Source organism: Chelon labrosus, assembly GCF_963514085.1.
Source record: "Chelon labrosus genome assembly, chromosome: 21".
Taxonomy (NCBI): Eukaryota; Metazoa; Chordata; class Actinopteri; order Mugiliformes; family Mugilidae; genus Chelon; species Chelon labrosus.
In genome coordinates this window covers 12678326-12700428 of record NC_140354.1, presented here as the reverse complement: position 1 = coordinate 12700428, position 22103 = coordinate 12678326, and the positions used below count along the sequence as shown (strand labels likewise).

The 22103-nt window shown below is 43.0% G+C and overlaps 1 protein-coding gene across 1 annotated transcript; it reads left to right on the top strand.

Annotated features, from left to right (window-relative positions):
- Nucleotides 1-203: 203 nt before the first annotated feature.
- On the top strand, nucleotides 204-20531 carry carm1 (coactivator-associated arginine methyltransferase 1; the record flags this gene model as incomplete). Its single annotated transcript, XM_084571514.1, has 16 exons — nucleotides 204-507; nucleotides 6088-6213; nucleotides 7310-7416; nucleotides 7977-8081; nucleotides 9771-9881; nucleotides 10303-10480; nucleotides 10647-10737; nucleotides 12623-12704; nucleotides 12906-12991; nucleotides 13088-13177; nucleotides 13288-13425; nucleotides 13731-13820; nucleotides 13957-14066; nucleotides 16711-16788; nucleotides 17061-17129; nucleotides 17780-20531. The coding sequence occupies 16 exons, from the start codon at nucleotides 204-206 to the stop codon at nucleotides 17917-17919; spliced, it is 1905 nt and encodes a 634-aa protein (XP_084427640.1). The 3' UTR covers nucleotides 17920-20531.
- Nucleotides 20532-22103: the final 1572 nt, after the last annotated feature.

Below are 22103 nucleotides of genomic sequence, written 5' to 3'. Positions count from 1 at the left end.
TATATAACGAAAACATAATAAAATGCCCAATGTGCCAATTTTTTACCCGTAAATAGCTTATTTTCTTGCACTTGTATCACATTATTAAGGTGTTACTTTATATGTATATTATTTGAACACATTAAATTATTACCACAGTGTTTTTGTTGTGTTTTTTAATCTCTTGGTTGTTTATTTTTATTTACCTGTGTCGGCAGGAAGTCATGACGTATTGTGTACTTGTGTGTTTACGCCGTGGCCGCTTCTTGTCGACAGGGGGCGCTGTTGCCGCGGCTTATCACGCCGATGCCCGGTCTGCCTCCAGCAGAGAGCAGTGCGTGGTTGGATGTGAGCGCCACCGACCTGTCTCTACTTCCAGATCGAAGATGGCGGTCTCGGTGTTCCCAGGCGTGCGGCTCCTCTCCATTGGAGACGCGAATGGAGACATACAGCGACACTCAGAGCAGCAGCCCTTGCGGTTAGAGGTGAAAAGCTCACAGGACGCTGCCCTAATCAATCTCTCCAATGGTGAGTCGTCCCCGCGGCTGCCCCTTGCATGGTCGGCCTCTCTTAACTGCTAACGCTATATGCAGTGCTAACGCTTTTACGGCTAGCCTGGTTAGCCGCTAAGGAGCTAGCCCATCTTGAGAGACCACGTCGCCTCCCCCCTGTTTGTCACGAGGGAGACGTTAAAACCAGAATTTTCGTTCGTACGTTGGCTTTTTCGTCCCCGGGCTTGCTAACTTTATGCTAACTGTATATGTTTCGGGAGACCACAACAAAAATATAGCTGAGCCCAAACAACGTAGCTTAGTAAGTCGCATCCGTAAGCGGCGCAGCTAAGTAATGTGTACTTTAATGCTAGTTAAACAATGCCAGGCTTCAGCGGTGATGCGCTAACGTGCGCTCACATCCGAGCGAGTTTTGCCCTTGAATGTGTCTCTAACGTATATTTTGTCTTATAAGCGTGTCCGTAAATGAACACATGCGTCCCGCGCAGGCTCGTTTGCGTGTTTTTAGCTTTTGTAGTAGCTTTAATTAATTGTTTTGGGGCTCCGGAGCAGAGGGCATCACTCCTGACCCGCCGTTGAGCGCTGCGGTCCGGACGGACGGCCGTTACCGCCGTTGCTGCTGTTGCTATGTGTTTAGCCGTTAGCCGCTTCAATGAAATAAAAAGCACTTTTTCAACTTTTAGAGCTTCTTTTTTTTTTTTTTTTGGGTTGATACAGGGGCTATAGAGCATGTCTTGGGATTTACGGCGACGTAGCGAGGCCGGGCCCTCATTACTTATGCATTCATCTTTGTTATCATTGGAACAAAGGCCGGGTCCCCGCCGCCCCCTTCCCCTCCTGTTGGGAGGCAGCATCAGAGCCGCTCCTCCGCGTCTTTTCACCGCATTCAATGGGATGTCCCGCTGAATAGAAACGACCGCGCTGCTGGCCTCCTCTACTGTGATGCTAAAGTTAAAGAAAAGCACACGTTTTTTTTTTTTTTTAAAAGAATTCAATGCAGACTTTTGAAGTTGTCGCGTTTAATACAGAGATGGGGGCGTGGAAAGGGTATTTTTGTTATTTGAAAAAGTGCCTCTAAAATGCACATTTAAAGTCATATTGGAGGAAAAGCATTAGAGATGTGTGAAAATACTTAATCCACATCATATTGTGGATCTTAAGAAACTGTACAAGGTTATAGAAAGGCTCTAAAAAGAGCACACCGCTTAATATTTGTATTACAAAAGTACTCCAGTAACAGTTCTGCGCTAAAACTTGAGCTTTACGGTGGTCAGTATTTGTTTAAAATAGTTAGATTACCTCCTTTCATATGTTCTTTCAACGTAAAACGAACACAAGAACAGTCTTGAAGGGGGATTTAGTGCATGTTTGTTATAATTAGAGTGCATTTGTTTTCCCTAGTGTGCCTAATGTTTTGGTAAGCAACTTTGCAGTTCCTCATCCTTCCTCAAATCTGACGCTTTCTGCCTTGGCCCCAACCGACAGAAGTCCCCAAATTTAATTTATTCGTAACAAACTATTAGTATTATTCAAGTCTGGCCTGGATGATTTGGACGTTTGCGCTCTCACAAACGCAACGAAACAATGTCTTAAGAAAAGTGCTCTCATCTGTTTCCAGGTGTTGGAGAGCATCGCAGTGTGTGAGGAACGTGTGAAGCATCGCGGATTTCCTCGAATTACGTTACTTAAATGCCTGTTGGTTGTGTTTTAAAATGAAATAAGCTGTGCTTCAGTAATGGCAGTTTGGTCAATGGAAATAGCTGATGTGGGAATAATCCAAGAAAATGCAGATTTGGTAACTTGGTTAAGTTTTTTTCAGCCCAGACTTTTGTACTTCATGTCTTTTGTTATTCAACAGATCACCGGAAAAACAGTGAAATCCTCCTTTTGTTGTCCTGAAGGAAGTCCTGCTTCCAACTCATGTCCCTGAGTAGTTGGAGTTTTTGCAGCATTACTTCCTCAGCTGCAGTGATTCGTAGACACACGTGAAATTTCCTACACCCATACAACTAATTTCAAGCATGTTTTAAACTGGCTATCCTTTTAGAGCAGCAGTACAACCCCAAATCGGGGTCGTACAGTTTTCACGGAAGACGCCACTTCTCTACTATGCCCTGTCTTGCTCTTCTGCGCTTCTCACGACTACAGGTGATCGGTCTCTTCCAATTAAGAGGGTTTCACAATCTCTATTGGACTAATCTTTACAGCTGCTCATTAGAACGACTTTCCGCTCGACAGCGAAGGAAGTCAACATTGAGGACATACTCTGATTCTTCTTATATAACAACAAATCCCAAGGTCAAAATGAATTATTTATCAGGGTGCGGTCATTCTGTAGCCCGTCCGTGTTTGCCGTGCATGCACCGATCCTGTCACATCGGGAGCACGGCGTACGTCGGTGATGTAGAACCCCCCCTATCGCTGCATTTGTCCCCGTTTGTCAGGCGAGCTGCTAAAGTCAGGAAGACGTTGATTCTGTTCAAAGACGACAGCTGCACTGAGTCATTTAGTTAAGGGTTCCAGATATCGTCGGGACAGAAGGCTCATTTCTCTCATGGGGAAATGCAGAAGTACAGGAGGAAGAGGGAAATCTGTGCAACTTTAGCATGAGCTCGTGGTATTTAACGGAGGTGTTTTCATTATAACTGGGTTTACTTGAAAATAAATTACCCCATGTTGTCATTAAAGGGCAAGTTCTCTAATTTTACACACGTCAGACAGTTTGTCATAATAGTATCGACATGTGAAAAGTACCTTAGGACATGACGTTAACTTACCGTGGGCTTGAGATGACAGATTTATATCAGAAACAAACTAGAGGTGTGGGGGTGGAAAAAAAACACTAGTATAATTTTGCAACTTGACGCACACATAGAGAGCCGAAGTCCCGCCCCCTCTACTTCCAGGGTTATGGGACCTATCTTTCGAAAAAAATATGAACGGCAGTCTATGGCGAAAGATAAATTATTTTCTGGTCCCGATCGACTTGTGCCTTGGATTATACATATGTTGTTTTTCAGAATAAAAAATGATTTTACATGTCAAGAATGTCACAGTTTGTCGCAAGATAGTTCAGTAAAACGCTATGGAAAATACGTAATTAAACGAACTACAAGCGCATGCTGGCGCGTACAGAACCGACCAAAACTCCCTTCGTGTGACTACAGCTCTCGACATGACCCGATTTATAATGATTGTCCCCTCGTTTGATGCTTCTGCCTTCGTCCTGGAAGAAGACGGTGAAGCTCAACAAGGAGACAGCCATAGTTCTCTATTGACGTACGTTGTTCGAGACGAGAGATGTAGTTCACTAAGCGATCTCATACAAAACCTAATGTTGTTCAGCTTATTTACGTCAAACAATTTATCTCTTGACGTGAAAAATTATCTTTTAAATTCACACACATCATATGTGAAATTCATGCCACAATTCGAACGGGACCAAAAAGTAATTATGATCTCTCCATTAACTCCCGTTCATATTTTTTCGAAAGATAGGTCCCATGACCCGGAAGTAGAGGGGGCGGGACTTCGGCTCTCTATAGAGACTAAAAGTCAGGGAATCTGAGCCTCTGCTGCTTTAATTCTTTATTCATCTTTATACCAAATTGGTGTACGAGCCATTAATTGTGGCGTTTTGGTTTTTGTCTACCTACTACTTACTCATTACAAAAAAAAAAGTTGCAGTTTAATTGAAAGAATCTGCATCAATCTTCGTAGTTTTTTTTTTTTCCATAACTCTATTTGTATAGTATTTTGTAATTGTAATAATTTATACATTAGCGGCGACAAGAAAGAAACGTCTGTCCACTTCTGTTCATAGTTTCTGCGTCATGTTTGATGACACAGACGCACAAAATTTTCCCTTTGTCACGTCCTGTGAAAAGGTGCTTGTGTCTGAAGAAGTGTTTCTGGTTTGCAGCCCATGAGGAAGCCATAAGGTGATAAGCCTGGCCCCCCCCGGCTGGCTGGCTTAAACGTGTACATGTAACGCTTAAATTCCTGTGTTTTCACTGGGATATTCATTGCGTGACCATAAAAGGCGTGGGGAGCCCCTCCTGTAAAGCTACAGGCATCGAAACACCCCATTTGGAACGAGGCTTAGACCTTTCACCGTACAAGGCGTGGTAAAAAAAAATGGACCATCTGTTCCTCAATTTGAGCTTGGACTTGAAAGACACATCCTGGGGACGCATGGGACTTGCATTAACTGGTTAAAAGTGCATCTAACGCCGGACCTTTAACACCTCCCCCCTCCCCGCCTGCCACTGCTTTTAACCTGGATCATCCGTGTCGTCACCGAGATGGATGTTTAGCTTTCATTGTTATGAACCGTCTTGTCGCTTGTCCAGCGGAGCAGCGTAAGTGGTTCAGAGGAAAACCCCGCTTGAGGTGCGCGGGTTGGCTCTCCTCCCAGAAGATGCATCTCTCCAAATCTGAAGCACCGCTCTCAATCCCTTAATAGATGCTGGATTAGCCGGGGCCGCTTTACGTGAGCGCGGACTGGGCCTGCTGCACGACCAGGATGTTTTCACTGCCTGGAGAAATATTTGCATAGCGCTAGTTTTACTGAAGGGATTCTGTGAGGCTTGTTTAGGTGATATTTCTTCCATCCTGAGGTTTATTGCTTGGACTTTTTTCGGCTATATTTGCTTATTTTTGTGTATGAGAACGTTTTTTAAACTGGGGTTAGTTGTAATATCTGCTGCTGTCAGCACCCAGGCTTTAATTTCAGCACTGAGCAAAATATTCCACCACACAGAAGCTGTAGTTATTACAGTAGAGCTTTTTCTAAAGAGTATGTGACTTTTTATGCTGGTTGTTCCTGCATAAATCCAGGTAATGACACACTTTCCCCAGGTAACGAGCTTGCTAAACAGTAGGGTTAGTTGCTGAGAGCTACAGAGAGGGTTAGTTTTGGACTGTTAGTTGTGTTTCTAGACAATAACACGAGTAGAAGAATTAAAACTGTATCCAGCCGCGCGTGTTTGCCGTCCTCCGCAGACAACGACCTGTATGCAAAGCGGTAATGTAAATTGCGCACACCGATATCATCAGCAGGTGCAGTGTGAACTCACGTAGACGCTTCGTAGGACTTTTTATAAAATAATTATCATTGCGTGTGGGTTTCCTGTAAATTTGCCGTTTATCAGGGTTTTAAAAAAAGACCACATTTCTTCGTTTGTTGAGGTTCCTCTGCGGCGTGTGTGTGTGACGAGCAGCGGGGGACATAATGAAGCTGCATTGTGTTCAGCTCTCCCACACAGGACCGGGTTGTGTTGAAGCAGAATTATCAGCTAAACGTGTGAGTGGGGGCTTTAAAAAACACTCACTTTGCCTGTCATGCAAAATGCTGACAGGCATTCATAATTTAAAAATCATTTGTATCCATTAATTAGCTCTTGCTAATGATTTTGCTCGAGGCGTTTACCGTTTTTTTTTAGTGGGCTTTACGGCCGAGGCGCTGACACGTTGTAATCTCCAGACTTTCATCAGCAATAGCACACTGGGGTTTATTTTATTTTATTTTTTATTTATTTTGTTTGAGAAATGCAAGTGTAGTCTAACTCTTTCCATGCTCTCCCTTTCTTTCCAGGAGAGGAGGCGAGTGTGTTCAAGTGTTCGGTTTCCAGGGATACGGAGTGCAGCCGCGTGGGGAAGCAGTCGTTCATCATCACACTGGGCTGCAACAGCGTCCTGCTGCAGTTCTCATCACCTGCAGGTACACACACACACACAGACACCCGAATACAATACGACTATTACAAAAAAGCACTTTGGAGTTACTTGTTTTCTTTGCAATAACCGGAACTGATCTTTATCCACAAGTCTGTAAATACACAAACACAACGCTCTTAAACTACTGCCACACAAAGAGTTTGAATCTTGTGCGTCTTCGCTGAACACACACACGTTAAACGTTCATATTGCTGGTGGGAAAAGTAAGTGAACCCTTTGAAATATACGAGCCAAAGGAAGTTTGAACAGTTTAACGAGCATTTTCTGTCGATTCAATAGGAAACTGAGTCAGCTCAGGCATTATCTGAAGATTTCCTTTAAGCCTTTCGCTGCCACTGTGGGCTTTTTTCAAAACCTCACAGTTCTGTAGTAATCTCTGCTGGGGTTGATTTAACTGTGGACTGATGAATATCTAAGAGGTTTCTGTTTCTGGGTTTACGCAAACCACCCATTCATAATGGGATGTCTTCTTAGTTCTCTTTTCTTTTCTTTTCTTTTTTTTTTTTCTTGCAAGTCTGCTTCCTGTCAACTACAAACTCAGAATTACTAATGCCCCAGTGTCACTTTTTGTCAGGCCAAGTGCAAGCGGTTAAATTTCCGGAGAAGTTCTGAGTTTTTATAGTCTGGTTAAGCGGAACCCGATGGTTTACAAGGCAGGCGCAGCCTCGTTCACTCAGCTGTTTTATTTCGAGTAAACCGCAGGTCTTCTACGTCTTCTCTGTGTTTATCGGTGGCTAAAACACGCCAATAAATACGGATCCTCAAACGGCGTGTCTTTAAAAAAAACTGTCAAACATTATAAAAAAAGCATGTTCCCTGCCGTAGCAACCTGGAGGATGAGGAGCACACCGTTAATCAAATCACAAATGGCACTTGCTCATCCTGGGGGCTGTCGGCAATGACTTGTTTTGTTGTTTTTTTGGCGAAACAATGTTGGGGGACAAAATAGCAACACAAGAGTACAACGTGTGATGACTTGTCCTCTATATAAGTGCATCGGTTGCTAAAAAATGAGAAGAATAAATAAAAACCTCGGAATTCAACAAAAAACAACTTGAAGTGTTTGTGCTCTGCTTCAGACTTTCAGTCCTTTTATAACCTCCTGAAGAACTGTCGTGGACATCTTAACGAGCACTCGGTCTTCAGCGAGAGGACAGAGGAGTCCTCTGCTGTACAGTATTTCCAGGTAAGGGGAACACGCGCACACAAACCGGTCCGAACAAGCCTCGATGATTCTCAAGAAAATTGTTTGTCTCTTCAATTTCATTATTTCATGATTGAATCTTCACTGACTATAATTTTTTTTTTGTTTGGAGCGGCGAGGAGGCATTAGAAGAGCCCTTTGGGGACACTGAATGCAGAGCTGCCCTATAAATTATTGCTTTAAGAGCTTTTCTTGGTTGGGAAAAAACTGATATCCAATATGAAGAAATGTATATAAAGATATCATTATTAAATGATTCCTTGTTCGATCCTTGTGTCTACTATGCTTTTGCTGGTTCAGCTGTTAAATACTGACCTCCTCCAATCAGAGGCTCAGATTTAGTTTTCACTTGCTGTATTTTTCCTCTCATATAAATAAAAGTAATTGACTTAGATATTAGATTGTAAAATTGGCTGTAATCCATATTGCAATCGTTCCACATGGTTCAGATGTTTTTGCACTTCCTTGTTCGTTACGTCTTCAGCTTGCACAATATTGACTTCATATAAATGCATGACCGATTTCTTTTATTGTGTTTATAGTTTTATGGCTACCTCTCCCAGCAACAAAACATGATGCAGGACTATGTTCGGACAGGGACTTACCAACGCGCTATTCTTCAGAACCACACTGACTTTAAGGACAAGGTAACCTCCTGCTATACACATGGACCATTAAATAAAGGGTTTGTTGGGTTAATGATACAGTCAACAGTGAAGGCAAACAGTACATTTGAAACTGACCCATGTGCACCTGATTTGTTCTTTATTACAAACAGAAACATCTGTCTTTAAGTTGATGCTCAGCAGGGCAGGAATTTCACGAGGGCCCATGAAAAAAATATCTACTCTAAGGCCGCGGTGGCCTTGATGCCCTGCCCGCACTGCCCCAGTTGGTTTTGCGGTTTTCTAGTCTGCCTTTTTCCTGTTAACACAGATTTGACACCTGCGTCTTTTGAGGAAAAAAAGCGTGTTTTGATGACATTCATCATCAGTGGTGGGTTTGATTCGAGCCTGACATGTAGATCGGTAGATCGCGAAGGTAGTGCGGGTAGATGGCGTGCCATTGGAGAAAAAAAAAAGTTTTACATGTTAGTCTAAATCATTTATCTGTTGCACCTCCAAAACAAACAGCAAGACAAACGTTCATCTTTATTTATTTTTACTTTATATTTGCAACACGCCCTCAGTTCAGCGGCGCCTACATCCACAGCCACGCACAACTTCTTTCTTAAAGAGACACTGCTATTTTTCTAAATTTTACTTGATAAAAATAAAAACAAAGATGGATAGAGCTTTTAACGCGGTAGCAACAATTAATATGACTTAAGATATATGTCTATATATAGATAGATATTGTTGTTGTTGGTATATACATGGGTAGATCACTTTGACTTGGTCAATGTAAAAGTAGCTCGCAAGCCAAAGAAGAACCCCTGCTGTAGTTTGATCGTTAGCTATTTAACAACACATCAAAAACAAACTGTAAGCCAGATATTGTTCAGTGGTGTCATGGCGTTTCAGTGTTTTGCAAATGACATAAGAGTGCTATTTTTAAAAATAAAACATTTTCTTTGTTGCCTATTTAGTTTATTTTATATCCTCCATAATTTTTCCTCGATTGAGAAATCGGTCTGGGCTCTAAGGGTTAATCAGTAGCCTATGTGTTTACAGAACAACATTTTGATGCACTGTAGGCTCAATTTTGATCAATCAAAAACCCGTGTAGTAGTTTTTTTGAGGACAGTCTAAAGATGCTCTTGCACATTTGGTGTCAACTGAGCAAAAGTTGTGGGTGGAGATTGGTTTAATACATTTTACAGTTTTTTAAAGTGAGTGATGGACTTCATAATTTCCTGTGCAGTTCAGTTCAGTTGCTTTTAATGTGTCCCCAAAGGGAAACTTGGCTTGCAGACAGGTTAAAAAGACAGCTATAAAATGGCTATAAAAACATAATAAAAAAAACATAATCACCTGTAAAAACAAGACGGACAAATCACAAGCAACACTCAGATTGATACGGTTCATTTTGTATTCTTTTTAGATCGGTTCAATAGTTTCTTATCTTCAGACATAAAAAAGTATAATCGATGTTTCTTTACCTGCTTGACAGTTTCGACTGAGACTCCAATCCTTCACAGAAGCGTCATTAGTCCTTACATTAAATTCATTATAGACATGGACTTAAAATCATTGTTTTATTTTATGGCCTTTGTGCCCTCAAAAAATTGACAAGACAAAAGGCCTTGACCCTAAAATGACAAATTTCCAGGCCTGATGCTCAGCATTTAAATGGAAATGGTGGTGACGGTGTGCCTACCCTTCTCTATTCCCCAGGTGGTACTGGATGTGGGTTGTGGCTCGGGGATCCTCTCTTTCTTTGCAGCCCAAGCTGGAGCCAGGAAGGTCTACGCTGTGGAGGCCAGCACCATGGCGCAGCACGCTGAGGTACACAAAAAAAATAAAAAAAATCATCAGTGAACTGGCACAGCCTTTCTTACCATTCATATTCATTGACAATGGGAGCGGCTCGGTTGTCTTTTGTGGGCATAGACTGTATAAAGATGGACACAGGCCGCTTCTCAAAAGTGAAGCCAAAGCAAGTAAAGCTCCCCCTGGTGTCTGGCTGCAGTATAGGTCATAAACTCCACCTCCCCTATGTTAGTGGATTGGACAAACTAAAATAAATGTAAAAAAAAAATAATAATAATAATTTAAAGGATGGCACAGACTCTGGCTCCAATCTCCCAAGATGGCACTGCCTGTATCCCTGTGAAAATACCATCAGTTTGGCCAGTGCATATTTATATACAGTCCATGGTTGTAGGCAGCAAATGCAGCCCCAGTCAATACGTCCTCTACCTTGCAGGTGCTGGTAAACAGTAACCGTCTAGGGGAGCGTGTAGTCGTCATCCCAGGGAAAGTGGAGGAGGTGACGCTGCCCGAGCAGGTTGATATCATCATCTCGGAGCCCATGGGTTACATGCTGTTCAACGAGCGGATGCTGGAGAGCTACCTGCATGCCAAGAAGTTTCTCAAACCTAACGGTGAGTCGGAGATCAGAGAATGATAATATTAACAATATTTTAAAAGTTAAGGGAAGAGGAGAGACTGTTGAATGATGTCAGTTTAGAAAATCAAAGCGTTATGTGGCGGGAGTTGCTGTCAGTGAATTAGTTTTGTTGACCGTCCTCTTCTTTGTGGGTGTTTCAGGTAAAATGTTCCCCACCATCGGAGACGTCCACCTGGCCCCCTTCACAGATGAGCAGCTCTACATGGAGCAATTCACTAAGGCCAACTTCTGGTAAGGATGAAAAAGGTTTTACCAATAATCTTCTCAGCACTTTATGAGGTTTGTGTTAACTTTGTATTTAAAACTCTTCAGATTTACTTCATTTATGTAAAAAGGCTTCAGTATGTGATTGTGGGGACTTTCAGGAGATGTCTGTCTCCGATTCACTAAAAGAGGAATATTGTGATAGTAGGTTGTTGTCCAGATGGTTGTTCATACCTTTTTCTTTGCTTTAAAAGATAGCAATGTCACGTGACTCTATGTGGGCAACGGTCTAAATAATCCAAAATAATAGAGGAGCTAAGATAGCTAAAAATAGAAAAACAGACAAAGCTGCAGTCATTAATAGAAGAACTGAACAACTAAATGAGAAAACTCCAACATAGGAATAATAGGAAACATAAAACTGATGATTTATTCATTTAAAAAATGTTCTACAGTCACTTGATGGCAGAAAAGCTAAAAATAGGTTCCTTTGTTATTGTGCCAGTTCTGTTTTATTCACTTATAATAAACCCACACACAAAAACATTTGAGGCCTATGACCAAAAACATCACAGCAACATTTGTTTTTAGGTTTAATCAGTCGCCATCACACCAAACCCAACCGTTTTCAGGACAACTCAGAACTACCTGCATTTATTTATCCAATGTGAGAGCGTTTACAAGGCTGTCAGGTCTCGTCTGCAGGTGTCAAAGAAACCTGGAAGGTTTTAAACTTCTTCACCAACACCTTGATGCAAATCCCACACTTGGGTTATACATACACACATTCTCAGCTCTCATGTTCAGTTTTTATTTTGTCAAATTCATATTGAAGGCAGTGTCTCTTCTGCTACATTTCAAACCGGTTTAGTCTTTCTGCATATCACCGGTTGACGAACTGGTTCCGTAACGTTACAAGCAGCTGAAATACCTTTGGCTCGGAGCAGTCGGTGTAAGGTGTGTAGCTTTACCACTCTGGGTGTATACTGTGATACGAACACTGCCAATCAGACTCTTTGTCCCTCTACTGTGTCCTGTGGACGTAGCTTTCAGCGGTAACATGAACTGCTGTGTGACCTGTTGAAGACTGGCCAATTTGAGGGTGCCAACTTTATAACCTTAAGTACGAGATAAAGATCTGGTGTATTTGCAGTGAGCGACAATGGAGGAACGCCGCCTCCAGACCGAGCACATTAAGCTTCAGCTGTTCAGCGTCATCTGGTCATTTTATGGACATGAATTTCCAGAGTCAGAGCTCGAATGAACCGTGCTAAATATAAGTGTGATTGACCAACATGACGGACCGTAATTCACTCACTTAACCCACTAGCCACGGTGATCTGGGACACATTGGACACTGTTTTGTAGAGTATACGCTCAAGTACTTACATTTGGGTACTTACTCATACTAGGTAGCGATACAAGTACACACACAAACGTACAACAGCGTGACCGGGGCAGATTACAGGCTCTTTCACACCCTAAAGTTATACTTGTATTTTTGCCCACTATAAAAACATTAATGCAAGCAGCATGAACTTTAATTTGGCACCATCTCTCGCCAGTAGGTCTGTCGCTTTCAGAAGGGGAAGTATGTAACATTTATAAATAACTGTATTTATTTTCCCATTTGCCATTAGACAAGTTTCAGTTTCAGTTTGAATCTGTAAAAATATACATCTGAGGCAGCACGTTTCGTGCACTCACTAATTTTTATTAATATTTAACTGAAGAAGTAGTTTGAAGAGCACTTTTTAGTTTTATGCGTTGTCATTAAATAAAACAGCTCCTATCTGGAGGTAGAGTTAGTGTAGCTTCTCTGCCACCAAGTATTGTTGAGATTAGGTGAAAAATGTGGTTGTAGAAATGATACAGCACATAGAAACTAAATCTGACTTTCTCCTGCCCGCAGGTATCAGCCCTCCTTCCATGGCGTGGACCTCTCTGCCCTGCGGGGGGCAGCAGTGGATGAGTATTTCCGTCAGCCAATTGTGGTACGTACTCCATCTCACACACACATATACATGAGTTTTTTAATGATATTTAATTACATATTTGCATGGTGCAAATGACCAAGACAGACCGACTGTAATGTTGGGTGATTTGAACCGAGCAAGAGGCTCACAGTAGTAGAACCCCAGTGATTGATCTGAGCAGCGTGAAACCGGATTTGTTGCTGCTCTTTCTCCCTGCAGGACACTTTTGATATCCGTATTCTGATGGCCAAGTCGGTCAAACACACAGTCAACTTCCTGGAGGCCAAAGAAGAGGATCTTTACAGGTGCGTGTGAGAATTTGTTTGTATACGAGCAAGGGTGTGACATTTTATTCATTTATTTATTTATTTATGAACAAGTCTTTTTGCTTTTGGTTGCAGGATAGAGATTCCCTTTAAGTTCCACATGATGCATTCAGGCCTGGTGCACGGCTTGGCTTTCTGGTTTGACGTGGCGTTTATGGGATCAGTGTAAGTCAGCCAAGCTCTGATTTTGGATCTAAGAACAGACTGTATGTTAAACTATTACCAGGCGGCTGTCTCTTCCTCATTCACCCACCCTCCTTGTGCTCTCTCTGCAGGATGACAGTATGGCTGTCCACAGCGCCCACAGAGCCTCTCACCCACTGGTACCAGGTGCGCTGTCTGCTGCAGTCTCCCCTCTTCACCAAGGCTGGGGACACGCTGTCCGGCACTGCAGTGCTGGTGGCCAACAAGAGGTACATGTCGTGTCACGTGGAAAGCCACAGATATCTAAGGTTTCAAACGGACGAAATCAAAGAGAAAAGAGCAAATGCACTGTCCAGCTTTATGTAAAATTAAAAACGGTTATTTTTTAGTTGGGGTTTAGAGCCTCTTTATCGTTCTGATTCAGATGCTTGTAGAATCATTAGACTTTCAGATCTTTGTTTGATTGTTAAAATAAAGTCAGTTTTAGCTGATAAAAGCTGCAGGTCTCACGTGTACGCAGACAGAATGATTATGTAATTAGTACTAACATGTCGAGGAATCTGCTTCCCAACAGACAAAGCTACGACATCAGTATTGTTGCCCAGGTGGACCAGACGGGGTCAAAGTCCAGCAATCTCCTGGACTTGAAGAACCCCTTTTTCAGGTGAGCGTACGTCTCGACTGCAGTAAACGCACCAGTAAAACTGCATCACGTTGCTCGCAAACTGTTTAAAGTGTGTGTGTGGTAGGGAGCGCTGTCTGTGTGGCCTAAATTCAAATGTGCTTTAATGTACTTGCAGGTACACAGGCACCACCCCCAACCCCCCTCCTGGCTCACACTACACCTCCCCATCCGAGAATATGTGGAACACGGGGGCCTACAGCATGAGTCAGGGGATGGCTGTATCAGGTGAACACACAGAAACACCGGGAGATGAAATCCTCCATCTGTGTATCAGGGACTCCCAGTTTCAGGCAGGAAATGGCAAGAAATCAGATTTTTAAATCACTTGACAGGTTTCCAGTTGGTTTCATAGAGTGGATGTCCTTTCAATTAAATAGAAATGAGAAAGGAAGGATATCTACAGGTAAGAACATGAAGTCTTCATAGTTGTTCTATTTCACCAGACTCAAGCGTCGAGTCTGGAACATTTTATAATTCACTGCTTAGAGTATTTGCACTAATGTGCCCTACCTATCTAGCCAATGGGTCACCCCTGATCCCTCTTAGGTTTCTGTCCACATGAGTGCCCTCATCATCACCACGCCCCAGGTTAGCTCTCCTCCACTATGGGACCAGTAACGTGGTGCTACCCATAATCTTGAACTTGGCAAAACCTGTTAAATCTTGGTTCTGCAGGGTTATGTTTTTGGGTTCTCTATTGTCCGCCCATTTTTGTGAATGCAAAATTAGGGCAGTCACATCTAAATTTCTTTAAATATGGTATAAACGTCCACCTGGACCCAAGGATGAACTGGAACGGGATTAGATTTAGGACGTCAGAGGTCGCTGTCCTCTCCTGTTCTGTTGAATGTGAAATCTAAAGACTCAAAACCTTGAGGGAATGTCTTCAAAGTTGGTGTAAACCAGGACTCAAGGAACTGATTACCGTATTTTCCGGACTATAAGTCGCTCCGGAGTATAAGTCGCACCAGCTAAAAAATGCATAATGAAGAAGAAAAAAACATATATAAGTCGCACTGGACTATAAGTCGCATTTTTGGGGGAAATTTATTTGATAAAATCGGAGACCAAGAACACATTTCATCTTGAAAGGCAAGTTATAGTACTAACAATAGAACAACGGGCTGAATAGGTGTCTGGTATGTTAACAGCTATTCAGATAACTATAGCATAAACAACATAACAAGTTTACCAAACTCTCGATCTCACTCCAAATCACTAAATCCATTGAATTCTTCATCCTCTGTGTCACTTCTAAGCAACTCCGCGAACTTCGGAGGTAGACGGCGCACCGCCGCTATTACGCAGGAGTAAAAGGAGTAGCAGATACTGGCACACAAGCCTAGAGCGCCCTCTCGCGGCTGTCAGTGTGAAAATAACGAACACGTGAAATTATATATTTTAATATATAAGTCGCACCTGAGTATAAGTCGCAGGGCCAGCCAAACCATGAAAAAAAGTGCGACTTATAGTCCGAAAAATACGGTAGATTTTTGGGAGTCAAGGTCACTTTGTCCTCTCAAAACATATTTTAAATCAATAATTCATTCTCTAATTATAACTAACTTTAAAGCAATTGTCTAGGACATGCATGTCAAACATACGGCCCGGGGGCCAAAACCGGCCCGCCAGAGAGTCTAATCTGGCCCGCGGGATTGCAAAAATTACACTGAAGACATTACCTGCAATTTTTCCAATAAAAGTAATTGCTATTCCAAGGGTTCACACGGATTTAGTAAGAGTTGTGGACACAACGCAACACTGAGACCTAGAACTAAACAAAAATTGCATTTCTTTTTCTTAAGAAATATCCAGTTGTTCATTAAATGGAAACATTTTCATAATGAACATCTTTGCACTAAAACAAAGGGAAACATTTGGAGTTGTTGTTATTCATAGGTAAATACGCTATCGTGTTATTGGTCCGGCCCCCTTGACATCAAACTGGGTTTATGTGGCCCCTGTACTAAAATGAGTTTGACACCCTCTGGTCTAGGATAAAACGATCCAGTACGCCAGAGGTAATCTTAAACCTCGTAACGATGGGTTAGACAAATAGATAAAAGATGATAGCGCACACTTTATCCATCCACACTTAATTAATCCTGGATGGAACGCTCTCTCAGGAAGTCCGTACATGTCCTCCAGGTTTTTCTGTTTAATTGAACGGTTGATTTTTTTTTTTTCCACAGAGGGCGAATTTGAAAGTGCTTTTAGCCATTGCTAATTATGATCACAACTAACCCCCGACAGACACTGTTTTGTTCCACTTTCTCCTTAAAATTGGTTCTATACTGTATATTCCCGTGAACGATTATATCATGTCCCTTTAATCTCTTCGTCTTCTCTCATTTAATGTGCTGCTGTGGGATGTGTGTGCTACTTTAGCATAGAGACGTATGAACCACTTACACTGCAAAACATTTAAGTAAAGAGTTAATACTTGTCTTGACTGCATAAAAACATGTTTCCACGTGTCATTTCTGTCCCGGGAGTGAGATAGATATTTTTATTTTTTTATTTTTTCAGTATATAATCTTCTTGTTGAATGAAAATCCTGAATAAAAAGACTGAATGGCAGACCTACTCACAAACCTCCTCGTTTTCTGACATTCAATCTGTTGCGCAACCGGCAGCGCGTTGTTATTCGTGATGATAATGTTTGTTTGGAGGTTGCCTTCTCACGTCTGACTGTGCGAAGTGCCCACCTCCTTCCTGAATGTGGCTAACGTTGACCTAAACCACACAGCGTCACCAAGCCACACTCTGACGAGAGCTGCGTGTGACGAGAAAGCTAAATGCGATCTCGGTTTACTGTAAATGCTGATTGATTCGTTTTACGTGTTTTGTTTTTTTTCCCCCACTTCAGGGATGCCTGCAGCTTATGACCTCAGCACAGTCATAGGCAGCGGTCCGTCAGTGTCTCACAACAACCTCATCCCCCTGGGTACGTATCGGTGCTTCTCAGAAGATATTAGATCTTTGGTTTATATTTACTGGCATCCCAGCTGCTCTGACTGCATCTTTAGCTGCTTATTCATACCTCAGCCAACATTTTCCAATCAGAAAGCAGAGATTTCTTGACAGCTGACAAATGATAGTGTTGTGACAGACCCCTATGGCATCCACGTGGCTCTTAGTAGCTACCAACAGAAGCGAAATGCTAAAATCTGTTGTACTCCTACACATCCTTGACGGTATTTTCCTCTCTGGTCGCAGTGAACACAGGGATTGTAAACCACACCCACTCCAGGATGGGCTCCATCATGAGCACAGGAATTGTCCAGGGTAAGTCCACCTGCAAGAGAAACACTCAAATCAGATTTTATTAACCCATTCAGGCCTAAACACTCTTCTGTAAACCCCCTCTCAAAACCTGAGGTTTTTCAAAATATGTCAACACTTAAACCTTAATTTCTCAGGCTCTGTAGCAGATAAAAACATGAGATAAAAAGCATTTGACAGCTTACTTCTTTGGCTTTCAATTTGACTGACTTGTTAGGGCATAATCTTCAAATGCTTTTTTTTTTTTAAATCAATAAACTCCAAAAATTTTGAAAATCAGTAAAGATCTATTTTTTCAATTACTTCGTCAATATCACTTCCTTCACTTGAGTCAGCCGTGACGGATCGCTAGCACGGTGTTTAAAATTTTCGATCAAAACATACTCCACGTGTAGGTTTATTTCGACCAATCACAAAGCGTTTTATTAGTCACATGAGTTTAAAAAAAAAATCCCTAAGCATCTCTGTCACTCACCCAAGAATATTTCAGCCAATCACAGTGCATATAATTGGCCATGTGCCTCGAAAAAGACGCTCAAAATGACACAGACGCGTTTGCCGGCCTTAATGGTAACTACGCATAGATGCGTGATCCGGTCTTAAAGGGTTAACGGCTTCACGGATGTAATTCTGTTTTCCCCCCCCTCTTCCAGGAGCCACTACAGGCCAGTCGGGTCCCAGCAGCAGCGGTACTTACTATCCCGTCACCAACCAGTTCACCATGGGGGGTGCTGCCATCTCCATGGCCTCACCGATGGTCATCCCCAGCAACACCATGCATTATGGCAGTTAAGATGAAGACCTCGCGAAAGACCTATTTGACCTCCCACGTCCCCGCATGACAAGAGATCCCGACCCCCTTCGCCCTACACCCTCCCCTCCAGCCCTGACTGACTCACCAACTTGCAGCCAAAACCAGTATACCAAAACCAGTGCTGTGCCGGCACTTCCTCCCCTCGTCCGTCGCCCTCTTTCTACTCCGTGCAGTCCATCACTTGATGAACGGTCGAACGCTCTCGTATCCGTCCAGACTCTTGTCTCGCTGAAAGCCGACGCCTCCTTTAACCCCTTCACCTTGGATCCATTGGGACTGTACCACATCTGAGATGCACCGCAGCCGTCGCCCCGCCTCCCCTGGGTATCCACCCTCCTTCGTTAACATGTATCTCAATCCCTCCACTCTTTTTTTTTTTCTTTAAGTGTCATGACCCTCCAAGTGTTTCTCCTTCCCTGAGCTCGTTGCCAGATACCAGCATCAGTCCATTCCTGCAATTCTCCACGCCTCCTTACCAGACGGACACTGAAGCTTTACATTTGTACAGAAGGACACTATTATTATCATCATCATCATCATCATCGGCGCTCCCACCTGAGCTGTCTCCTTCGCTTTTCATATCAGATCCAGTCCTCAAGGCCTCCCCCCCCCCCCCTACGCTTCTCTCAAGAGACGGACTCACGCCAGACAAAACATCTTCAAATCACAAAAACACATTTTACCTACTTACTTCTAGTCAGTGTACTCACGCCAGTCTGGTTTTAGGCGGGGGGGAGGGGGGGCAGATATATCAAAACATGGCTAAGGAGCATGTGGAAAATATGCTTTCTTAACAAAAAACAAAAAAACGTATCCTCTCCTCTTCTGCTCATCAGCCAACGTGTGGTGTCGCTGTATCCCGCTAAAGTTCACGTAGACTTTGGGGAGGACGGCACGCGGGTCACCTTCTATGCTGAGTGATGAGATCAGTGGGCGCCATGATGACCTATGTGACCGCCGCGGGTTGTCCGGCTCCAGTTGGCTTTGCTATTTCTTCAGCGCACGCTACATCGACTGGAAGTGTTGATGCTAGCTGCTGCTAGTGATAGTTAACCTCACGGAGACACGAGGTGGTGGTCGCATCAAGGAGACGTCATTCTACCTTTTTAAAATTGCTTGAATTTATATTTCTGAACAATCTGGAAACGCAAAGCTGATATTGTGACACATTCATCCCTGTAGCACAATTTTACGTAACTGGTCTTTTAGATACTAAATGCCCAATATATTCACCAGCTAGTTGCTTGCTTTGTCTAATGCTGCAAAACAGGTAGTGCACAGAGCCCGTGTAAGAAGACTGCACATCCACCGTAGCCGTGACGGGAACTGATCACATTTCTACCGAGTGCAGCCTCTGCTTGCATCATCTAATTGAAACCGGCAACATCCAAGTGAAACCAGTTCAGCAAAATAATGAGAGTTGATAAAAGATGATCTTTCTTCGTAAACGTACTAGTTCTAGTAAGTTCACGTCCTGTTTACCAGTTTTAGCTCACACATTGGTATCAGTAATAATCCATGTGTCTTTTAATCTGAGTGTAAAGGTGAACAGGTGTTGTTTCCTGCAACGTTGCGCAGTGTGAAGCTGCTGCAGGTTGTAATTCTCTCACTTCTTAGGTAGGGTACCTCAGAATATTTAAAAAAAGATGTCAGTCTCATGACGTGTCATACAATCACTTCTGGAGAGAAAAGTGTTCATAGCTGTTCTAGATGGCTTCACTCAGAGGCTGGGCCGGTTAGCCTGTTGTCACGCGCTGCTTCTTGACGTGTCTGAGGTTTTTGTCCTCGGTGATCACCAATTGGTGTGACGCATAAACCGGGATAGGCAATCAAAAGATCTATTAGGGGCTTATGAATGTTCCCGTGTCCCTGATACTCAGCATCGAAGGAGACCAGTGCCATCTGCCAAAAGACCTCTGCTCACGCTAGAACACTTCAGTCCTGTAAACCCGAAACACGCCCTCTGCTGCTCTCGTTGCTCGTTCTCTTCACCCAGAACACGTTCCTACCTAGGAGGACATTGCAGCAGCTTCTCTCCAGCCAGTCATTTGTTGGGCCAGATTGCTCCAGCACAGTTGGAGGAGGAAGTTTTGGAGAACGAACCAGTAAGGACCAATGACCCAGGAGGCAGCCAGCTGGCTGCAGGAAGGGGGGGAAAGCTGTGCTGGATTGGCAGCGTCCTAGTTTACATCCTCGCTTCTACTCCCAACCTTCTTTAAGACTGTGAGACTGTCACAAAAAGACTTCGATGTCGAGGCGTGGGAGACCGGGCCGGTCGGCCCTCCTCCCTCCTCGTCTGTTCACTATGTATGACCTCCAACATATCATTGCCCCCAACAGACCCGACACCCTTGTCCCCTTTTATCAGTCAAGGAATGAAAGACTGACACATTTATGCATTGCTTCCAGTGTCACAACTATTGGAATTTATGAGTTAGGAAGTTTTAAGAGTTGAGGAAAAATGTCTCTTTGTAGGATTAACCTTTTTCGTTGTCTTTATTTTTTTTTTTCTTTCACAAAAAAAAAAACAACAAACAATTAAAAAAGAGCAAATTAAATGTGGTGGAGATGTTCCAAAACCTATCCTGGAATCAGGTGTTGTAGTATTTTAATTCGTTCCCTGTAGTGCGTTACATGGACTGTGGACACGCCAGATGTTTCCCATGTGGTGGCAAGCTTCTAGTCGTCGTGTCCCTTCTGTCATAGAATCGTTGCTCTGTGTAGTCGAGTAGCGGCACATCCACGCTGATCATGGAAAAGTGTTTGAGGAAGACTGTGTGTCATGTTCTGTCATTTTCTGTGTGCTGACCAACCAGTAATAACACCTTTCTCACTGTCTGACATTGACTCCACTGATCCAGACGCAGCTTGAGGAGGTCACTGTCCTGAAAAAAAACGTGTCGAGCATTTTATCAAAACAGGACTTAGAAGATGTTGCAGAAGAAGCTGCAGTTCGTTCAGCTCAGTTGTAGGATTCGTGTTGGCTGTTAAGCACCAAGGTATGAGGCATTCATTATGTAATACACAGTGGAAATGACTAATAATACTTATGACTAAGACAAAGGTTTCTTGGGCTTAACAAAATAATGTTGTGCGAACAAAAAGGGACAGACCCTGAGCTGGACTTTAAGACAATCCCAACCTCTAGTCACCGTCCCTGGTTCTACTTTGGCTAATACTATTCTCCATTTGAACAACTTGGTACTAAATGTGGACATGGCTCAGGGGGGTAACACTAAATGCTAATAACAGGTACTTTCAGGGTTAGCTAGTGGTGTGAGGACTGAGATTGTACAACAGAACAGCTCGCGCCTTGATCACGTCGTCACTACAAGCAGTTGTTACTGAACGGCAGCAGCTACGAGAGGCTAACATTTGTGTTGAACCTAATGGGAACGGCATTGGTTTTGCACATTATATATTTTATATATTCATACAGTAAGTTTTGCGTTCCCACACAAAAGTATTTAATTCCCTTTGCTTCCATATTTTGCCTTTATTTCCATTCCCCCGTGATCCAGAAAGAACTGGACCGTTGGCCCAGTCCATATACATTTAGCAACTTTTAAATCTGAAACTGCAGATTCTACAAAACGGAAAGATAATGCGACACTTTACATGATCATTATTTATTTAAAATAAATCTCCAAACGGGTGCAGCTACCGGCTGTGAGCACAGTTGCAGCCTCTCCTTCCGGCTGCCGTTGCTCAAGCTGTGGCTGTTTATACGATCACAGCTCGCTCTTCAGCTGCGATTCAGGCTGAATCCTGTTGAGCTCTGCATACGTGTAGCTGTGCTCTAATGTCTGGAGCTCGTACTAGACAGGTGTTGGCAATAAAGTAGCTTCAATACAAGCTTAACTCAGGAAAAAACATAACTACTCAGCTGCAGCTTGACCGTAGAGTTATACCCAGTGTGTACTGATGGATAGTTTCTTTATTAATCTCAAACTGGGAATTTTCACAAAACTGATGGGTCATAGCCAGAGTCGTAACCAAATCCACAGCCTTGACGGCGTTTTCAAAGCATGGAAGCAGCCAAAGGTCCAAAAATGTTGAACTGTTCATCACAAGCAGCTGTATGAGAGCTGTCTAAATGAAATCCAGTCCCATTTCAATCAGGAATTGGCTATATTTGTATGAACGTGACTTGAATCTGATCA